The sequence below is a fragment of the Chironomus tepperi genome, unplaced genomic scaffold (genome assembly GCF_022539635.2).
Source record: "Chironomus tepperi strain 1889 unplaced genomic scaffold, CSIRO-AGI_Ctep_v1 contig_354, whole genome shotgun sequence".
NCBI classification, from domain to species: Eukaryota; Metazoa; Arthropoda; class Insecta; order Diptera; family Chironomidae; genus Chironomus; species Chironomus tepperi.
In genome coordinates this window covers 2,595,909-2,618,371 of record NW_027226476.1, presented here as the reverse complement: position 1 = coordinate 2,618,371, position 22,463 = coordinate 2,595,909, and the positions used below count along the sequence as shown (strand labels likewise).

General features: G+C 31.0%; 1 protein-coding gene across 6 annotated transcripts in view; it reads left to right on the top strand.

Annotated features, from left to right (window-relative positions):
* LOC139094766 (uro-adherence factor A) overlaps positions 1 to 22,463 on the top strand; it is a 43,560-nt gene that overhangs the window by 14,508 nt on the left and 6,589 nt on the right. For 4 of the 6 annotated variants that reach the window (XM_070645944.1, XM_070645941.1, XM_070645942.1 and 1 more), the window contains 8 exons: positions 8,676 to 8,921; positions 14,240 to 14,297; positions 14,425 to 14,631; positions 15,244 to 15,616; positions 15,680 to 15,964; positions 16,404 to 16,812; positions 16,885 to 17,912; positions 18,010 to 18,150. In XM_070645944.1, coding sequence (XP_070502045.1) covers positions 8,781 to 8,921; positions 14,240 to 14,297; positions 14,425 to 14,631; positions 15,244 to 15,616; positions 15,680 to 15,964; positions 16,404 to 16,812; positions 16,885 to 17,912; positions 18,010 to 18,150 — 2,642 coding nt within the window. In that variant the 5' untranslated portion in view covers positions 8,676 to 8,780. Of the gene's footprint in view, positions 1 to 8,675; positions 8,922 to 9,861; positions 10,200 to 14,239; positions 14,298 to 14,424; positions 14,632 to 15,243; positions 15,617 to 15,679; positions 15,965 to 16,403; positions 16,813 to 16,884; positions 17,913 to 18,009; positions 18,151 to 22,463 lie in introns of those variants that run through there. The other 2 variants (XM_070645943.1, XM_070645945.1) reach the window with 2 other exon arrangements.

Sequence of the window (22,463 nt, the reverse complement as noted above, 5' to 3'; positions counted from 1 at the left end):
CAGTCCCGATTACAATGCTGAAATTAGTCTATACTTCTTTATTTTTGATCATCGTACCCTTGGGAACTGTCACCTGACCTCAATCGATTTGTATGACATCTTGACACAAAATTACTTGGAAAATTCAATTTGCTAGGATTTTTCGTGAAAAGTACCCTATTTGCCAATTCAATGACCTTGATTTGCAGGACAAAATCATTGATCACTTGATTCTTTAGTGACATACATTTGAACTAATCTAATCCTGTCATCAACTTCTGACTGTTCTATTAACTGTGTCACACAGACATAGATACCTGGGATTTTATCAAAATATAAAATTTTCGAAAAAAATTAAAATTAGTTGATAAATCCCCAAAAAATTGTAGATTATCATTGATTCAAAAAAGGCTAAATTAAATAAATTTTTATCATAAACAAGTGTCCTTAAAAGCCATTATTAGTTAGTAAATATGAATGAAGTCAAAATTTAATTAACAACATTGACGATGAGTATTCAACTTCTATTCTATTGTACATAAGAACTTCAATTATAGAGAAACGAGGGAATGATTCTGGACTAGAAGTTAGAGTATGACATAAGAGATATTAATTAAAAAATAAAAACTTCCAACTATCGCAGAAGTGAAAATAAAACTGAAGAGTCAATAGAAATCCATTTGCACTCATTGAAATTCAATGAGAGCGGCTTATGGTACGATAATTAAATTTCAATTGATTTGAAATCATTGAAATAGCTCAATATACGGTATTGATCCTCAAAACAACAGTAAAATATCATTGCTTGTAGATACAACTATCGTTTATGGAAGTCATATACGTTCATAATATGTGAAGTCATATTTTTATACATTGATTGTACAACTAGCTATCAATCCTCTCGTTTCGTACTTTTAATTTTAAGAAGGCGAAATGGCAAGCAAAAAAAGATTTATGTTTAATCGAAAATTTGGCAATTTCTTTGCATTCATTCCACTTAGTTGCCGCTTTTTTGTGTATACACATAATTGAAACGTTGCAGTCATAAATCCTACAAACATGATTGTATCTCTCTGAAATATTCGTGCGATGCAAGAGACGAAGAAATACAAACAATCATCGGATTGTGCTTGGAAGCATTAGTATGAAAATTTTAAAGGAAATGCTTTGAATTTGTTTCGAGAATGGAATTTCAGGATGTTGAAGAATTTGAGACTTGAAAAGTTCATGTTTGGGTATTTTATACGGTGCAGTGTCAATATTTTGATGTTAAACTTAATCCGGAAAGTACGGGTTTAAGCCTGGGTTGAAGAAATGACCAAAAATCCGACCCCAGGCTGATTTGACTTTGGCTGACTTGGAGCCATAGTCATGCTAATTTGGGATGACAATTTCTTCGCCGTATGTCTAGATTGTTCACATAACTTACTATGTGGCTGCACCTAAATACTGTCTGAAACCAGTTAATTCCAAAAAAACCAAAATTGAATCATTATTAAATAATCCAGTTATAACACAAATTAATGGAACTTGTCGTGGTCAAATAAAAAAATTAACAAACAGCTCTTAATTAAACTAATTTCGCAAATAAGCATAAAAATTTGGAACACATAATTGATGATCATTTAGTTCCAATTTAGATGTCATTTCCTTTATTAGTTTCATCTCATTTATCATTTAAATTAAATTTGTTTTGTAAATTTTAATTTTTTGCAGAAGCTAAAAAAAATAATTCATGGACAGTAATAATAGCAATAATGAATAGAGCTAGAAAAAGTTTACGGCAGGAAATGAAAACTACACGCAAAAGAGATAAATTAAGACATTAAAAAGAGTAGAAATTTTTACGCTTTATCTCAGTTGTGGGCAATCTGTGTGACGCGGTACTCTAGTGGGCCGCCAAAATTCGCTATGTGCTGTTTCGGTCGAGGCTTACCACCAAAGTGTACCAAAGGTTGCCCACCCCTGCTTTATCTAAAACTAAATAATTGAAAGTCTTAAAAAATAATAAATTTTCATTTTTACCTCAATTTAATCTTGGCAGAAGGAAAGAAAAGGAAAAAAATATTTAGCACCTATTTACTTATCTCATGCTTCTTGTTGTTGCTACAAAATTAATTTAAAGCTTCACAGCAAGCCAATGCTGGAAAGAATATAAAAATTAATAAATAAAGCACAACTGATCTCATTCTTTTATTCTTAACGTTTCTTCTGCTGTATATCTGTTTCAACCATTTTCAAGTGAACTACTGGAAGTGGATTTTAATTAAAATGTTATGAACAATAACACTTCCATGCATGAGGCCAGCATTGTCGCAATTTATCTTTAATCAGAATGTTTATTTTGAGATTAATTTACATTTTGTAAAATATTCCACATTATATTCTTGCTGTTTGCTGCTTAACATTTTGAATTAATGAATTTTTAGTTACTTTATGGCATAGGAAATTGTTTAAATGAAAGAAGGGAAAGAAAGACATTAAAGTTGACTGTTATTATTACTGCGTGAGTGACTTGAACGCATTCTTAATTAAGATATAGTGTGGGAGAGCAGCATAAATCAGTGGTGGGAAAGCTTTTATGTTTTGCGACACACAAGCCTCGACTGAAGTCCACGCGGCATACGTATCATGGGTTTTCCAAAATTGTTGGCGATTCACTAGAGTGCCGCGGCACACAGGTTGCCTACTACTCTCTTAGATCATTCTTGTGACCAACAAATTAGGTTACTAGGTCGGTTCTCATAATTTGATGGAAATATGTATCTTGATTTGAAATTCACCCAACAGCAACAATTAAACAAAATCAGACAGACAATTTAAGAATAGCGAGAAATTTCCCTTAAAAATTCCGCGCCAATAATAAAAATAATAAATAAAAAGCAGTTAGCAATTTCACGAGACATAAAATCTGAGAGAAACAATGCATTAATTAAGCGACAAATAATTTACCATAAAACAAAACACACAGAAAGCGAAATGAGAAGATTAAACGATATAGTACCATTGCCAAATTGACATTTTTAACCTCCTTCATGCTCCGAAATCTCCACAGTGCCATCAGCTATTAAAGGACAACATAGGAAATTTGTGTCCTCATCTTTAGTAATTTTAGCATTATTAAATTTTATGACCTCTTTTAATGATTATAATTTTAATTTATATTACATCGAGCGAGCAAGGCATCGTTAAATACAGACAATATCGAGCGAGAGAATGTTCCTTTTGCTGTTAACTTGGAGTTTTTCGCTTTCATAAACAATTTTCTGCCTTCAAAAAATGATGTACGAATTTTGATAAAAAGCAGAACAACGACAACAACGGGTGGGTTAAATTTTGTTCTGTTATTCTGCAAACTTTAGCATAAAAATAATATTTTGCTGCTTTTGTGGAATTTACTTTACATCATCATGTCAGATACTGTACATCTACACACTTTGACTCTTATTTTGAATATGAACTGTAATTTCTTTGTGACACGAGATTTGCTGGGGAACAATACCTAAACTGCATTGTTTTGTGACTTGGAGCCTTGTTATACTCATGGGAGGAAGCAAGAAGGAGTCAAGAAGTTGAAGTCAGTGCCATAAGATCATTGCAACATTCCAAATTCTTGAAATTTTCTAGATTCCAAAAGTGACTCTTGTCAAACACACATAAGCTAGGAACCCTAACAGACTATGAGCATAAGCTCTTAAATGAGCATGTTCACGATTATATCAAATCAATTGAACACACTCATGAACATACTCCTTATCTATCCAGAGAAGCATTGCAAGGAAAAAATTTCATCAATTTAGCAATTCCTTTATGAAAAATTCACTAGAAATATCCAGATTATATTAATTTCCTACGATCATTCCGTCTATACAATTCATCATGCTATCAAAAATGCTTTTATGTTTCTGAAGTAATGACTGAGTCGACATTTAACATGACAACAATATTGACAGCATTAAAAAATCTTAATAGCAATAGTTGAGAATATCCAGAAATCCAATAGATTTTCATTATTTTATAAATTGCATTATATATACTTTTTCAATTGCATTTTTGTTCCCTTCTCATAAAAGCGAAAAGAAAATTTCCTCAGCTAAAGTGAACGAGGGAGAGGCGACTGATAAATGAAGAAAAGAACGGAAGGAGGAAGGAAATTGGAAAAAATGACTTTATTATAGTTTAAAGAAGAATGAGTGAAATAAAATTGCTAAGCATTCAACATATTACAGGATGTTGTAAAGTACTTTGAGTATGTATGAGTGAGAGTCTGAAAATTGAATAAGATTGAAATGAAGGAAAGCAGACAATGTCATCATCAGGCATCCGTTTCTTCAACTTGCATGAACTATGAAGTTTTTTATTTATTATGAAGAACACTGAAAGTAAATGATTGCAAAACAGCATCAGAAGAATTGATTCAAAAGCCAATTTAATAATTTATATGCTGTAAAAGGAATCAATCGAAAATATATAATAAAATGTCATGTAAGACTAATGAGATAATATCATTTGTGAGTAATAAGTTTCCTTTCTGAGTGCTATATCATGATTTTTTTGATGTCTGTGTCACTTCATGCACTTCTACAAATAAGACATGATTACATGATGACTGCAAAATGATTTTGTGTTTCGTATCGTTCTGTCTCGTCAATGCAACATCATCAAATTAAATTTTGATTTCGAATAGTAATCAATGAAATGTTCTTTACATCTTCCTGTTGCAATGCAGGGATTGGATTGATTTATTTTGTGTCATGCATGTCGTTTTCTTTGAAATCTATGCAGATTAGGTTATACTAATAAAGAACCAGACTTCGATATTTAATATTCATAAGGATGTCTTGAGCTGATGTCCCGAGCTACAATAGGCTAATACGGCGATGTAGCGATGCCCTATCGAACACGTTGAGCTGTTCGGATGTAATGTTGACTGGTGTTGACGTTCAAATGCTAGTTCTGAATTAGATTTTCAGCTTATTCTAGCAAAAATAGTTTGTCAAGTTGATAACTCATACCAATTCTGACACCTTGACCTTGTCTTATAGTCTACCCAAAAAAACAAGGAACATGAATAAATGACTTGATTTAAAACTAGACAATAATTAATGAATATTCATGACAAATTTGCAAAGCTTTCTAATCAAACTAGACCATCTCTGATACATTTTGAGTCTTACTATTCTGACAACTTTCTAACCCTGTTTGAATCCATATTTCATTTGATAGTGATCATATTTGACATTTGAATAAAATTCTTTTGTACTCACAATTCTATTCACATTTTCGTAATGAGATTAAAAATCGACTACAGATTTTTGATGTAAAGATGAATATAAGAAGTCTGTATGAAAATGATATGATATGTTCACATCTGATGCAGATGACTTATCATTTGGCAATCAAATTTTTTCATAGTCAAATGGAAGTGCATTGGATTCATAATTAATGATCTTGACGTGTATGAATATATGATTTTAGTTATCTGCAAGCTTTCATATAAATGTACAATTTTATACTCAAAGTAAACCTTAAAAAATTTAATAAGTCATTTGAAGTAGTGCTTGTGCCACATCAAATGATATATATCCCAAATGTTTCACGTGTTCATATGAAGCACAAGTGCACACACGATTTTTTACTCATCTCTTGCATACGATGATGATGATTATGAGTTTTTTTATTAATAAAAAATAGCAATGCTTTTGAAATTTATTTCCAGCACGATAGAAAAAGTTTTTTTTGGTTACACTTGATGGGAACTTTTGATGAATTGTGGAATTCATCTTGTACTGATAAACACTACGTGAATAAATTTGTTTGAAAACCATGAAATTTATGAATTATTTTCTTTATTCATTCAATACATAACGGCGTTAATTTAGAAGATTCATCTTAAGTAATGGTTCTTCTTGTTTATGACTGCGGTGCTTATAGCGTAGAAATAAATTGTTGAATGAGTTTTAACAGTGAAGATTTCTTTTTTTACTTATCTGAATGAATTGAGAGGTATTTTAAAAGTCATGTTGTGATTATTGTCATGTGAATTTAGTTCCTTTAGTTCTGGTGATTTCAAACTTTGACAGACCTGGATCATTGTCTCGTTGAAAATAACATTTTGACACCACATGCATCATTTATCAGAAGTTTGCAATCCATTACATCCATTAATAGTAAATTCAACAAAGTAACATCAATTCTCAATTTTCAATATTCTCCATGCACGAATTAAGTCATTCTTGGACAATTCAATTACTTTTCCGTTACATTTGACAGGCACTATGTATTTATAGTGTCACATAATAGCAATAAAATGCGCCAAGTAACATAAAATTCAACCATGAATATTATGTTTTGAATGAAAAAAAGAAAGAAATGCCATTAAAGGCATTGAAAGCTCATGGGTGTGTGTAAGTGTCAAAAAATTATCGTGTTATTTTCTCACTTTTAATCTTTTTTTTACACATAGATTTCAATTTGATTCCATCCAATTTAACACAAGAAATTTTCTCAGTAGCATTAATGGAAAGACGTGAAAGAAGTAGAAGAAACTTAAAATAAAATTAATTATCGCTCAGCTAGAAAATTCTTTGTAAAATTACATAATTACGGTTGGCGGGTTGGTAAAAGTGATTTTAAAGCAAATTTCTTGTAAAAAGATCCAATAAACAACCTTAATGTTATAACCACCTCTACTTCCATCAAAAATATTCTTATTTTTCTTGTCTTAACGCTGTATATGGTGAAGTTAAAGACGTTATCTTCAACAATGACGATGCTCTGTTTCACGTAATCTTCGGGGAGTCATTTGATTATGATGTCAAGCATTTAAGGATTTTTGGAACTTAACGAAGCTTTTTGAAGAGAATCCCTTGATTATGAGCATTTAAGAGAGTCTAGATATCCAGAAAATAGACATCATTTACGTACGAACCATTAATATCATGCTACTTTTACATTTATATTGCATTTCAGTGCACTACACACCGCATCGAGAAGAAAACTTTTGATCGTAAATGAATCCTTCTAATGACTCTCGAAATAGCTGCAATTTTTCACTTAAATGTTAGTTTTCTATTTTTATTTTGAGACAAGAGCATTTCTTTTCCTCCGTTCAATTCCACACACAATGGATGAGCTAACATAAAGAGAACAGAGGAGCTTTAGATTCAGATAAATAGATAGTGGAATTTTTCTTATAATATAAGCTGCCTTCCTTTCGTATCCATCTCTATCTGTATGCACAGTTTTATCTAGTAAGAGACAGGGAGAGAGGGGAAGAAATGAAGATGATGATGCTATTTAAGATGACTTTCGAAATGGTTCACCTTTGAGTATTAATTAATGTTATAGAAGTATCTGTCTTGAGCGCTGTGTGAAATTTTATATTCTACTGCTCTCATTCCATAAGATTTCTCAAGTCCCAGTTTGAAATGAGAGAGAGAATGAACACTGGGGAATTAAAATCGTTTATAATCTCCTTACAAAAGAAGTAAAGAAAAGTGCTCCAATTTTGAATTAAGAAATATTTATGTAAAGGCACTTAAAAAAAATAACCAGTAACAACTTTAAGTATGAAAATATTTTCTGCTTGGGGACTTATGTCATTACTGACATTCTTGCATTTTTCTTTTAATTCACAACCATATGATACATCGTATCAAGATGACTAAGTTGACTTTATACGTTGCAATATTAAATTAAATTGTTGTTCAGCACTTGCATATATACACTGAAACTTTATTTCGTTAATAATGAAAACTGATACTTCAATGTCATGTTTCATTTGATGGTTTCATTCAGGATGAGCAAATGATTTTGAAGGATGTCTCTATTGTACTAATTTTGTCCCTTAGGATGTGAATTGTTGGAATAATAATCCAATTTTTAATGATTGGGTACAATATCATAAAGAGCTACATACATTGTATGCTGTTCTGATATTCGGACGTAGTGACATCGTGCCGTCAGTATTGTATCATAAATCCTGTATTTCAGTATTGTTGTTCATACAGTCTTTGGTAAAATAGGTCAAAAATAGACTTAACGGTGCAGTCATGACAGGAGGATCCTCTCTTGTCTTCAACTAAGGGTTCCCGTTGCCGATGGTCAAGAAACACATGAGAATCCAGCATTAGTCACACAAAGTGCGCCTTAATACTAAACAAACACTAAAACTCTTTAATTTCATTTTCCACTTCTACTGCAATGACGAAAATAAATGAAAAAGTGCAAAGGAAGAAGGAAATATGCACACCTAATTGAACATTATGTAAATTTCATTCCATTCTATTAGCAAATGCTGAAAAAGTAAAGTTTGAAGTTCTTAAAAGTTCACTTGCATGATACTTTTTTAATAATCCACGGAATTTTTTATTCACTGGCCATAAAAATTTGCTCATTTCTCTCGAAATTATTGCTTGCAGTTAATGATTATGGTTTATCCATTCAGTATGCAATTGACTGCAAGAAAATGGAACGAAAATTATTATAATTGAAGTAGAGCGAACTTTATTATTCATTATAATTAAAAAAAACTGAAACAGAACTCGTAAAAAAATTTGTGGAAAATAGGATAGAAAAAAAAAGTTTGGATCAAAGCATTTGCTGCTTAAAACTTTATAATTTCAACACCCTGAACAAAAAAAGTTGTTTTGCTGCTCATTTTAACAAAAAAAATTCATTTTTTTTCTTCACAGAGAGACGAGAAAGAACTACCAAATTTTGCCTGCTGCTGCATGCTTCATTTAAACATAAAATTATTAAAAAAGTGGTCGTTAGAGAGCAATTTCCATTAATCTCATATGGGGAAATGTATATCAAAAGATCAACAGCTTAAAATACGAGAAATTGATGAGCGCTCTTATATTGCAATAACTGACGAATTTGAGTATTATCACTATGAAGAAGTCTATAATGAGGAGGAAAAGTTTGTTGAAGATGAGGTAAGTTTTGAATTATTTAAGCATAAAACTGTATCAATAGATGTGTCAAATATTGATTTTTGGATATTTTGTTTCAAGCATGCTTGAAAAAGGAATCAATGAAGAAGCCCTTAAATTTCGATACTAACTGAAAATGTCAACTGTATCAAATTATTTGAATAATGCAATCAGTCTAGACTTCCTTACATAGCTATTGAGTTTCAATTCTCTTGACATCAGTAGGATGTTGTTGTGCTAGTTGCTCAGTAGTTTTTGGAAAATATTGTATGATTATCATTCATTGTTGGAACCGATATTTACCAATAAATTGAACATCAAGTGATCGATTAATTAATACAACTAGCACAAGTGTCAAATTTTTAATTTATATTTCCTTATGATTGTATAATTCTGATGAACAATGCAACCTAGAAAGTACACAGTGAAAAAATTGCCTTTACTACTCTTTAACTCTGGCTAAATGTCCGATTAGATGAAATTCGTCATCAGACTATAGTCAAGTCGGCATGGTACTCGATATGTTAAGAAATCTGTTACATTTACTCTTTAATAGCTAGTTTAAATTCAAATTGAATTTTACATCAGTTGCTAGAATGAAAAATGTTCCAAAAACTTAAAACAGATGTCACTAGCAGCTTACAAGGATATTCTATCGATTAAAAAGGGAAGATAATGTTCTCAAATTCTTTTCTGTGGTACAAAAACATTTCCTTGCGCGCATGCCTGTTTCCCCTTACAACCCCTTACTACAAACAATATAGTACTCAGGAGTTTTGGAATTTACTACAATGTTCATGAAAATGAAAACAAGAAATACAATCCTGTAATATTTCCAATGAAAATTTACCCCTGAAAATTGGAATTAAATTCTGCGTCACATTTTTCAATCAACCGCGAGTAAGGACATTTGCAAAACAGCAAAAAATTAATTTTCAGTGCTATAAATGAAATGAAATATTGTGAAAACTAGCAATTAGTAGAGTGGAAATTGCATAAACACAGAAAAAATTGAATAAAGCAAGAAAATTAGTGAAAATTGTTGTGAAAAATCGAAAAACTTTTCTTTTGCGTCTGTATGAATCATCAAAAAGTTCAAGGATTAAGTAAACTTTTAAAAGTTCTGAAACTTCCCTTAAAAAAAGTTTCAAATGAAATAAAAACAAGACAAAGAACATTTTAAATTCAAGGCATTCATAACTCAATATGGACGAATGTCAAAACACTCATGAGTCATTTTTGGAATTAGAAAAATTGTGCGAAAATTCAAATACAACAATGGTAATGAAAACTTTTTTTTTTTTCACTTTCTTATTCCTTATTTGTGTATAAAGAAGTCGTTTAATTGCAAAATATGAAAGTTTCAATCGATAAAGAAGTAGCCGAGAATGTTATGTGTTAATATTACCATGTCTAGCGTGTGTCTGCACTTAATGACACCTTATTTGTAATAATCTTATAGTCGTGACTCTTTGACAAGCGCATAATGTTGTGATTCACACAATTGCATAAAATAACTCACCAGAGCATGTTTGCACTTCCATATTTTTCTTATCTGGAAATTTCTGACAAGAGTTTTTTTTTTTTTGAAATAAATCATTCCTACATATCTCACAAGTTGATGAAACAACGGTGAAGTGCTTTTTGTTTTCGTGCCTTCCAATATCATGTTTTGAACTCATTTTTCTGTCCTGAAGATTAATTTGCATTGTTTTATCTGCCTGTACATTCTTCAAGTTTGTTTTCCTTCGACATTGAGGCTATGTAGTCTGTTTACATAACAAAATCGCAGTAGTCTTTTGTTTGGATAAGGAGTTGTTCACTTAATGATGTCTGACTTATGATATTTGATGCTTAATTACAAAAATCACATTTCTGTGTAGCTATAGTCTTCAAAGTCATAATCACTACCATGAAATTGTCATTATTTTGAAATATCATACAGGCAAGTCTCTGAAAAATCAAAAACAATTCTATCGAATAATCCATAAGTCATTAAGAATCTTTCCAGACAGTTTGTCTGTCAACATCCGTTTAGTCATACTGTCTGCCTCATTCCTACACAAAAACAAAATGTCTCTGTTGAACTTTTTCAATTCTATATATCATCAAGATTCTCACTCTCCGCGTCATTAACTCAAAACTTATCTTACCAAACAATCTCTCATTAATGAAACTAGCATGCTGTAACAGAAAAATCATGATTTATTCAGACCTGAACTATATTAATCAATTTAATATAAATCTCTGCATTTCTAATCCAATCTGATTTATTCAAATTTTTAGCCCCATGGAAAGATGCGCTCAAGTTGTGCCCTACATACAGAAAATTTTCCATAATAATAATTTTTTTATGCTGTATTTACATTCTCAAGACACTGAACATCATGAACCGTCAGCATCTTCTGTAAATACTTCTTTTTTTCTTGTACTTCGCATGTCTGTTTATTTGTCAATTAAGTGAATCACGAAATTCCAAGCAGAACATGATTTTAAAAATTGACTAAAAGAAAAGAGTGAGAGACATAACATTAAAAGCAACTGATTCAATTGCGGATGATGCACGATATTGTCATTATAACTTAAATTCCACAGCTGAAAGAAAAAGTACTTACTTAAAAGTTAACTGTAAAATGCCAACTAAATCCACAAGTTTTCAATTTTAGTTATGTTGAAAAATTAATAGTCATGACTGAAAGGAAACAAGATCTAAATTACGAAACATTAAAAAAGAAGAATTTTGGATAGTTTGAGATCTACAGTAGCTGGAAAATATCAATTTTTTCACTTTGGCTTCTTCTTTTTTTTTTAAGGTTATGAAGGTCGTTCATAAATAATGTCCAATTTATGATGGGAATAGCTATGTGAATCTTTATACGAGTGACATCATATGGAAAAGTCCCCTTGTCTCAAAATTGGATTTTTAGATGCATGAATGTCTGAATAATTTGATGACGGACTGATGTATCCACTTAATAAATTACGCATTATGAGAATATCATTGTGAAGTATCGATACTTCAAATATCCAAGACATTTGATGTGTGAAGAAGCAGGAAACTTATAACATGTTCAAATGCCTACCTAGAAGTATCATCTTAATGAGCGTTAAGTGTTTTGCTTCCGCTTTTAAAAAGAAATTTTTACTTTTTCTGCTTTATCACTTCTTTTTTGGAACGAGAAGCAAAAATAAGCTCAAAACCTGACAATGCAGTTGAATGAACTCGTGATCTTTTCAATAACTTTTCTACCTATCTATGCATAAATCTATGTATCTGATACTGAATTGAATTGAATTTCTATTGAACAATAGGAGATCGCATAATGGTCGATACTTAAATATATAAAATGATATCCATTGATATTCCAATTTTTCTTCTTTTCTAATTTCTTGAATTGAATAAGTAAATTTATGTATGCGAATGCGGCACATTCAATTGTACGAAAAAATAGTGAAAGAAAGAATTACAACATTTGGTGTACCACATTGATAGTCACATTAATTCAGTACACCTTGAGGAGGGCCTTTATAATAAGTATATAAAAGAAGTGAAAGAAAAATCGATTGGAAATTTTTTAAAAGGGTAAAGTAAGGTGAATCGTTGTGAGATATGAATTTCGAGCGCTTCAAATGTCACTCTTTTAGACTATGTCTTTCTAATAATCAAATTAAGGCATTTTTGTCGATGTTTGAAATCTGAAATAGAACTGAAATTTTCTAAATCAAAACAAAAGGGGTGTGCAAAACAAAAATTCAAAAAATAATAAAAACGGTAAAAATTACTTTGACAGAAAGAATCAAAAGTCAACAAACAGTTCACAATTCATCAACATTCATGACCTCAGATTAACCTATATTCCATTATACTCCCAATCTCTCTAATGTCTATCCTCCGGATCTAAGCTATTTGCTATAAAATATAAACTGTCTCGCCCGGAGTATCATGTACAGTACAGCAGACAAAAGATTTTCATTTAATCGAGATTCTCTGCAAAAAAAAAGTGACCAACTAGATAATGCCAGCAGAAGTACAAAAGATGATGAGAAATATTCTATATTATTTTCATGACCTAAAATCTTTTTACAGCAATTTTAGCTAGTTGACTGAAAGCGATTGGAAAGAAATAACGTTATTAAGAAAACGACTGCAGCCTTTTGATAGTTTTTCTTTATTATCCAATATATTTTGCGTTTATTACGATTTATTATGGCATGCTCAAAATACATTAAAAACGTACCCGACCTAAAGGGAAAGGAACATTGTAAAACGATAGATAGATCGATTTTTCAGTAAATTATAAAGGAAAGGAAAGAAGCAGACGAAAGATTTTTAATTTACTTAACCTTTGACTTTTTTTTTATGACTTTCATTCACTCACTTTATATGAATGTGTGAATTATCTGTATGACTTATCTATCAATATTTCATAATGTGACCTTGGATCTTTGAATTTGAAAAATAGCAAACAAGAAGAGATTTGGCTTTAATGGAAGAAATTTCTGTGCAATATTATTTATCGATTGGCATTTGAGAATAAGACTTTAAATTGCCCGTTAGTTTGTTGTTTAATTAAAAACGTGTTCAATTAGCTTTTTACAAATCATGGTACGAGAAATGTTATATCATGGTGAAGCGGTATTGGAAAATTATAAAGTTGGTGTCTTACAATCATTTTTCACCACTTTAAAATTCAACAGCTTTTAAAAGTTTCAAATTTTTAACAGCTTTTCAAAATTCAAATAAACTTAGTAGTCAAAGTTTTTTGCAGGAAAACAAAATTTTTGACCGATTTTTACCTAAATTTATTTTTATAAAAAGTACCTACTTTAATTAAGTGTAGCACACAAATTTCACTATAGATAAGATCATAAACACGCTAAAATACCATTTATGCTGGAAAAGACATAATATTTATGCATTCAGCATGAAGAATTAAATAAAAGTTGTTTTACAAAATCATTGCATTGAAAAATCATGAAATGAATTAATTCAAAGACAGAAATCAGAGGAATAGAAATGTCGAGAGGAACTAGTCGAGATCCAAAATAGAGAAATGAAAATATTTGCACGATTTGTGTTTTTAGAGAAAATCAAGAAATTGCTTGCTTTGGGATAATTGATTTTATCCAAAAATAGAAAAGAAAATTGAGATTTTATGCAATTTCTAGCAGAAATAAAAGAAAAAAACAAAAGCGCAGAGAGAATTGATACATATCTAGCGACATTGAGCAAGAGAGATGATAAAATGACAGATGATTGCAAGAAACAATCACAAAAAAGGAAAACTAATTCATTCGATCTTTTACGTTTTACATTGCAGGGTCAATCTGAAAGCAAAAAGACATCCAATAAGAAGATGCATGGGCCGGAAACAAGAGGTAAGAAAAAGAAACAAGCAACATGGATAATTATTATAATTTTCATTCCACAAAGAAATCTTGTATTAATCTCACGAATTGCATCAAACATGCTTAAATTGCATCGCATTTTCCTGTCTCTTTCTAGGCACATCTATGTCATTTGGATTCAAGAAAAAGGCTTATTCAGCGACCAGCAAGAAACAACAGCAAAATATTGCAAATAATAACAACGTCAATGTAAATCGTGAAAAAGATGAAAAATCTACGATAATTTCAAATCATAATGTCATTAACGCTGAACAAAACAATTTAATAATTACGGGAGATGATAACGGCAATAGTACAAATACAGGTGATTTAATGAATTTCTCTTTTACTTACGGAAATAAGCCGATGAATTTTTACCTGCTTTTCTCTCTTTATTCTGATGTTCATTATTATTATTATTAATACAATCATGAATATTATCTACTTACTCATGCTCAAATTCTCACAATACAATAGTTCTCAACGGGATTAGTGTATTAATTATGTCATTGTTAAATGAATTGACTTAATTTCTCTCAATTAAAATTTGATATTGCCCGCCTTTCGCCTGTCATTTTCTCTTGTAATACAAATGTAATGCTGTAAATAAGCATTTTAATTAATATTGATTAATTTGTACATTTTCTCGGGCGAAATCACAATGAGACATCATTCATTGACATTTAATTCTTTCATTCATACATATTTTCTCATTATTTGTCTCTTATTCTCATAACTAAAATTATACTCACTGAAAAGTTATCGCGATAAAAATATTTTTAGCGTTGTATTACAAGTTCTTTATACTTTAATGTCAACTTCCTTTTAATTCGTTTAATTTAAACATTTTTATTATTATTAATTACTGTTAGTCTATCTTAAATGTCAAAAAACTACTGTTAAAAAATGGTGATTAACAAAAGTTCACTTTTAACAGAGACTATCCACGATAAAGAAATGGGAACGGCAAGAACCACATCGCCTGCAAAATTACAACCAGCAAAACGAGATCAGATTTTGGTAGGAAGAAGTAATCGTTTTGGATTCAGACAGAATGTTGTTCGTCCAACCAGCGGAATTACGCCGAAATTTAATGAATATGATAATGTGAATAACAATAATAATAATAATATTAGTAATACAATTGACAAGCAGCGCCGTTCCAAAAGCGCAACACCAACAACTCAATTACGCTCAAATGTCAATCCACAAGCCTCTTCAAAGTCTGAATTAAATCCAATGAAAACGATTATTGAGCAGCCAGAGCAAAAAGTTATCAAGCAACAGAATGAACAGAACGCCAACATAAAGTAAGATAAATAAGTTCACGATGATTGATTTGTATGTATCTATTCTATTTATTTTCAATTTAGTTCCTCTCGTCCTACATCAACATCGTCAACAACAACAACATCACAGTCCAGCAATGCAAATCAACCAATTGTACTTTCAAGATATACATTACATTCAACAAGCTTACCACGTCCCCAATATCCAGTTCCAGTCTCTGTTACGCCAAGTTATCCTAGTTTCTCGCGAATTTCAACATACTCGCCAAACAGCACTCGCCCAACGCATTCCGTACAAAGTAAATTAATCGATACGAAAGGAGCAAAACAGCAAGCCAATCTCAATAAGAGAGGCGGAATGATGACTCGGTAAGATTGTATTATTTTTTTATTCTAACTGATTTTATTTTTGTCACAATCGTGATTTTTCTGTCCCACATCTCCGCAAATCGAATCGATTTAGAGATGCTTCTTATTGTTTTAATTTAGCACATTTTTCATAGACACAAATGCGACTGCCTGATTTTTAGGAAGTGGACTAATATGATAAAACAAACCATATATTTTCACAATAATTAGTATTAAACAGTTAAAGTTAATTAGTTTAACTAACAAAAGTCAAACTATATTAGAATTTTCCGTTAAAATTTAAATTTTTTGAAATTGAAACTTTTGATTTGAATTTTCGAAAATAAATTTAAATATTTTCTCAATTTATAAATCTTTCCAAACAAATGGGCTTGAAGCATGCTTACTCAAAAATATATCAATGTTATTCATGCTTATTTCTATTTTAATTTATTTGTAGCAGAGATGAGTCATTAGATTCGGGCATAGCAAGTCACGATAGCACATCTGATAATCATCAGAATCAAATGGAAACATCATTATTAAGAAGATCTCGTCGTCGATTTGAAATGGTTCCAGGACCGAGTCGGCACAAGTTTGAGATTCGTGATTTAAATGATTATAATGAGAACAGTGTCATTGTTCCATTGTCATTACCAAAATTGCCAACTGACCGTAAAGAGATTGTAACAGAAGGCTTGATAAGAAGTACAAATAGTTATTCTACAGATAATGAAATGGACATGTCAATGAGTATTAGTGAGTGCGGAAGTCGACCAACTTCATTTATTTCTACAGCTTCAGAGTCTGAAAGTTTTGAGGAAGAGAAACTTAAAATTGATAATAGCTTGTCTGAAAAGAGCTACAAAGTAAGTTCCTTCAACTCTATCCATCCCCATATTATTATTGATTTTTTTGCTTCTTCTGGATTCTCTTTTTAGGGTGCAATTATGAAACAGAGTTTAATGACGAGTAGCAAAAATTCCTCGACTGGATCAATAAAATCAAAATCATCATGGTTGGGTAATAATTGTGGTGAGTCAATGGCTCTCAACAATTCCACTAGTGTTAGTTTGAATAGTAGCGATGAGGATCATAGAAACAAGAATAATAATACTCAATCAATCTGTACAAGAAAGAAAGATATTGACTGTGATGAGGATGAGCTAAGCTCAATGACAATTACGGCTGAACATTCAAGCTGTTTAACTACATCATCTCCATCAAAAGATCAAAAAGAGATTGTGAATGACGCATTTTTGAAGCAGAGCCAGCAACAACAACAACCGCGTATTGGCTCAATTAGTCGTAAGGAATTATTTATTCAAGTAGATGAAGTTAAATTTGCGGAAACAATTGCCGCTACCCAAAATACAGCTTTACTTGATGATGAAACATCTCCATCAGATAGTCTCGTTAGTAGCTCAGAGTCTGGTGATGCCCCAATGAAGAAAATTAAAGAAAGTAAAACGATTGATGAAATTAAAGAAGAAGATTTAGAGGATATTACGCCAGAATTAGTTGATCTCCCAAGTCCAGGAACTCCAACACATGCATCAAACTCATTAAGCTTATCCGATGATGTATGTCGAGATGACTTCTTAATTGATGATGAAATTGCTGATCAGCCAGCTTTAATGATCTCTCAAAAGAAGCAACAGAGGGGATCATTATCTCATCATGATGATTATACATCCGGTGCAATGAATTTATCATGTACCACAGATGGTACAACTCCAACATTAAAAGATATATCCGTAAATTCTCATGGATCATTAAGATCATTAAATAAAATTCATATGCATACATTAAAAACAATAAATAGCGGTCAGTCATCACCGGCTATGAATAGGAAAGTGATTTTAGAAAGGTCAGGATCTCTTGATACTTTATCGCCATGCGATTCAATTGCTTCTGATGACTTAATGGCAGATTTTGATATAAACAGTAGTCTTGACTCAATTGATAGGTAAGCAGAAGTAGCATAAAATGAGACTATTATGTTCAATTATTTACGCATCATTACTTGATCAAATTCATATATTTACTTTACAATGTGTGTTTAGGCATGAGCGATCTATTGACGATTTCTGTATACAATCTGAGACAGAATGTAAAATTAATGGTGATCAAAGGAAGGAATATGGTGCAATTTTTAAGCCACAACAAAGCGTACAACGCCGACACAGTAGCCGTGAAAATATCACGTGAGTAAATTTATTTAATTTTATTGATTTTTTTGAATGAGGTAATTTTTTGTTTTGACTTCCTCGTTGCCATGCAATGGATTATTTAACTGCATTGAAAAAAAAAATATTGGAACTGTCGTCTTTTTCGTTTAAATTATGATGATAACATAACATTTTACACTGTCAGTTCTTTTTTAATTCTTTTTTTTTTCGGCAAGTTGCGAAAAAGCTTAACGGAACGGAACGAAAATTATAAAAATTGTTTAATGCCATCGACCTGATTTTTTTTCTCAATTCTTTTTTCCCTTCTCATTGAAAACAATTGACTTTTTTTTCTCTCCATTTCATCATTGCTAGTTGGGAAAAAAAGTGCAGTTTGCATTAGTATTGTAGATTATTTTTATTTATGAAAAGAATGTTACGAAAATGCGGTGAATGGATGGAAAGGCATGAAGAAAACAAACAAAAAAAAAGTTCGTTAATGGCACATTGTTGGTGTCTATACCAATATTTTATCGACAACATTAAATTTTAACATTTCGTTGCTATGATGTTACCAATTCTGTTACTATTCTATTGTTGATGTGATGCCAGATGTAAAGGTAGTTCTTGTTGCAAGATTTTTAAAGGCATTCCTTGACTTTTTGATTATTAAAGGAAGTATTATGTGATCAACATGTCAAATCCCACTATAGATCGAGTCTTGTTGGTCCATTTCTGATATTTTCATAGATGGACATGGCTTAAGATTCTGACAAGCTGATTGAAGTAAACATATTACTTAATGGTTCCAATTTTGTATTACATCAAGTATATTGAACCTCATTCATCTCAATTTCACATTATTTAACAACCTAATGCACTCTTCAACTAGTCAGTCGTAATCCATCACTATTTTAGCACAAAACAATTCAATAAGGCTTATATAATTCCTCGATTATTCCTTAAACAGTTTGTTTACAAACATGAATTCATTGAAAATTGTTAAAATTCTCTTCCAAATCGAATGCAATGCTGCATAACACCCGCTCATGATGTTCAATACATTTCTACACATCACTCAACTTTAACTGCATGTTCACTGCTCATATACAAGACTTAAAATGTTGAATGAATCTCCAACTTTAATGTTTTATGAACGCATAGTGATCGTCGTTAACTAAACATCTAAACAATAACAGCACTGCAGTGGCAATACAAAATAAAAATCACGCTTTAACACATACCAACTTAATCGCTCATCGCGGCATAAAGCAAAAGAAACTGTTTTCGAAAAAACAACGAAAAAAGTAAAACACAACAAAGCTTTTTTTTTTGTTAATGCTGTATTGCTTTAGTTTAGTTTAAGATCGCGCCGTAATAACAACTATTTAATATAAATTGAGTAAAAAAAAGAGAAACTTCAAAAGTTGCGATAATTAACAAAAAAATAAAAGAAAATAAAATCAACGTTTATTACTTTTAATTATTATTCCTTCCTAAGTGGCTTAACGAGCGATTTTCAATAAAATATAAGAATCATTAAGGAACTATTGTAAATAATAAAAATGTTTATAGTTATAGAGTGTAATGTGATGAATCAATGAAATTTTTCATTGAGCTTGAACTAAATTCGTGTTGACCTTTAAGACAGAAAAATAAGTCTTTGTACTTGTGTATATATTCTTCTAAAATAGACACAAAAAAAAGTGGAGCTTAATGCAAGAATAATGAAAGACTGCGATTCCCACAATTTAACATCTGTTACATCAACAGATGATCACTTATCGTACGATGACACGGAAAACTATTCTCTTGTGGATGTGAATGGGTAAAGTTTTTATTTAGTAATTGAGATAAAGAACCTTAAGGTGTGCCAATAGAACTTGCTTAGTTGACATTGATGATCAAAAAATTTTGAAAATTTTAACGGCTTTTTTCAAATTTTTAGTTGACATGCAATTTAATTAAGACCAGGTTAAGTTCAAAATACCTTCCAAATAGTAGTCACAGGTCTATTGGCACACCTTAAAGAGTTCATTCAAGAGAAATTTCACAACCTTTAATTATCTAAGAAATTGTTGTTAAATTGCTGTCACTTGAACTGTGTACTTAATTGTGTTGGTTGCGCAGTTTTGGACGAATTCCTCTACGGTCAACAATTCTTAAAGAATTCATTAAATGTCTGCTCATGTGAAAATATCCATCAACAGTCAACAAACTTCTTTTTGTGTCTCATTCATTCAAGGCTTTTCCGAGGCTGCTCTTAATAGTTCCGTTAAGCAATTTTCTCATTCTTTTGGATTAAATGTAAATTTGTATGTTCTGTTGCCATTGAACATTATCCAACAATCTCGCAAAAATTACTCTTGCGCGGTTGAGCAGAATTAAATGATATGCTCTAAAAAGTAGCTTAATTATATTTTAATCATTTACTTAGAAAGTCACATTGCACAATAATTCTTGCCATGATCTTGAAAGTCATGAAATAAATAAATAATACAAGACGTAACTAATTAATTAAGACGTAACACAGCGATAAAAAATAAGCTTTTTGGTTTCGTTCATTAAAATTTTTATAGCTTCGTGGTTCTAGATTATTTTTGGCCTTGAAAAAGGAAAAACGTCGATAAACAAAACTATTCCGAGAATTTTTTGTCGGTTCCAAAAAGATCATTTGTTGTTGTAAGATTGTTGCCAAAACTGGAAACGCGAGAATTATCATATTCAGCTGTTCACATGCTTGATATCATCATCAAAATAATATACACAAATTCCGATATAAGGCACTAAATGTCAATCTCATTAACTAGTTTTTTGCATGAAAACGACATCGCCAATGTCTCCGAATAAAGTCCTTCAGTATAAGAAACAATAAGTACGAAACTTTAAAGACTTATCACACCATTATATTTTATTTTCAAAGTTATTTGAATATATAAGCAAAACCTTTAAATTTTTTATGAGTCGGGGGTGTATTTAGTGACATGCTGATAACTTACAGCTTCAATCCTAATCTACTTATATATTAAAAACTTCTAGACTTCTAACAGTAATCCACAGAAGCGAAAAGTCATAAAATTTTCTGGAACGAAAGTTATTTTCTAATAGAGCTGTAATTGATCCATAATATTCTCTCCATAATAGCTTTCCATTCTTTAAGATGTAACTATAGCTAAGACTATACACATTTCAGTTGCTTTGCGCAGTTGTGTTCTGAGCGAATTTGTCAATATTGTACGAGCAAGAATTCTTACAGAAACATGAGACATCAAGCTCATAAATTTATAGGAAAAAGATTAGTTGCATTTAATTCAATTAATTTTCATTTACGGAATGGATGTCTCTTCGAGTATTCTACCAGATATGGTTACATCGATATTTACGCATCAAAAATTCATTAGATAATTTAAAGGACGATTAGCTCAGCTGTTGTTTAGCTGATTTTATAGAACTTTGAGTCAGTTGTTTTTTTCTCTGAATAATAAGGAAATAAAACTAATTAATTATAACTTCGTAGAAGCTCAATCATGCTTGAATCACGCTACAAAACTAACATTTAATTTTTAAAAAGAACTTTATATTTTCAACGGTTTTATTAATTTTGAATAAACTGAAGTGACGCGAAATTTTTTGCATCTTTAGCACAAATTTTGAATTTTAGAAAACCATAAAATTTCAAATCTCAAAAAGTCGTTACATTAAAAACAGTTTTAATTAAACTTTGATAATGTTATTAATGATACAACTGCAATTTTAAGTAGATATCATGATGAGAAAGCAGATAAACATTAATTTATTTAAAATGCGCTTAAAATTGCCTTATAAAATGACAATTTCATGCTTGAAATTTTGTTTACGAGAGAGAAAAATTGAGAGAATCGGCTCGACTAGTTGTTTGTAATTTCTCCTGTTGAATTTTTTCTGCAAGGAGGAAGTGCCTTTTATATTAGTTTAATATAATTTAAGTTAGTGACAACGCATCATAATATAAAAACCGTGAACATTTGTGCTGTCATTCAATGATAAAAATTAATTTGTCGATAAAAAATTCATATCAGTGCAGATAACAAAATTTATTGCAAGGAAAAGGTTATGATTTCAGTAGTAACTGAAACTAGTCAAGAGACATGCTCGGCATATCCTCTGACATCGCCATTATTAAATACGCGTAGAATGAAAACTGACTTGCAGACATCCGATAATGTATTTTTGCAAAATAACCAGCTGAGATCACGTTCTGGTTCGCCGAATTTGCCGTCGAAAAAAAGTCATACAACTAAGCAATCCGATAACAATAATAAACGAACAATTGGCAACACTGCATCACTCAGGTGAAATTTTTATTTCAA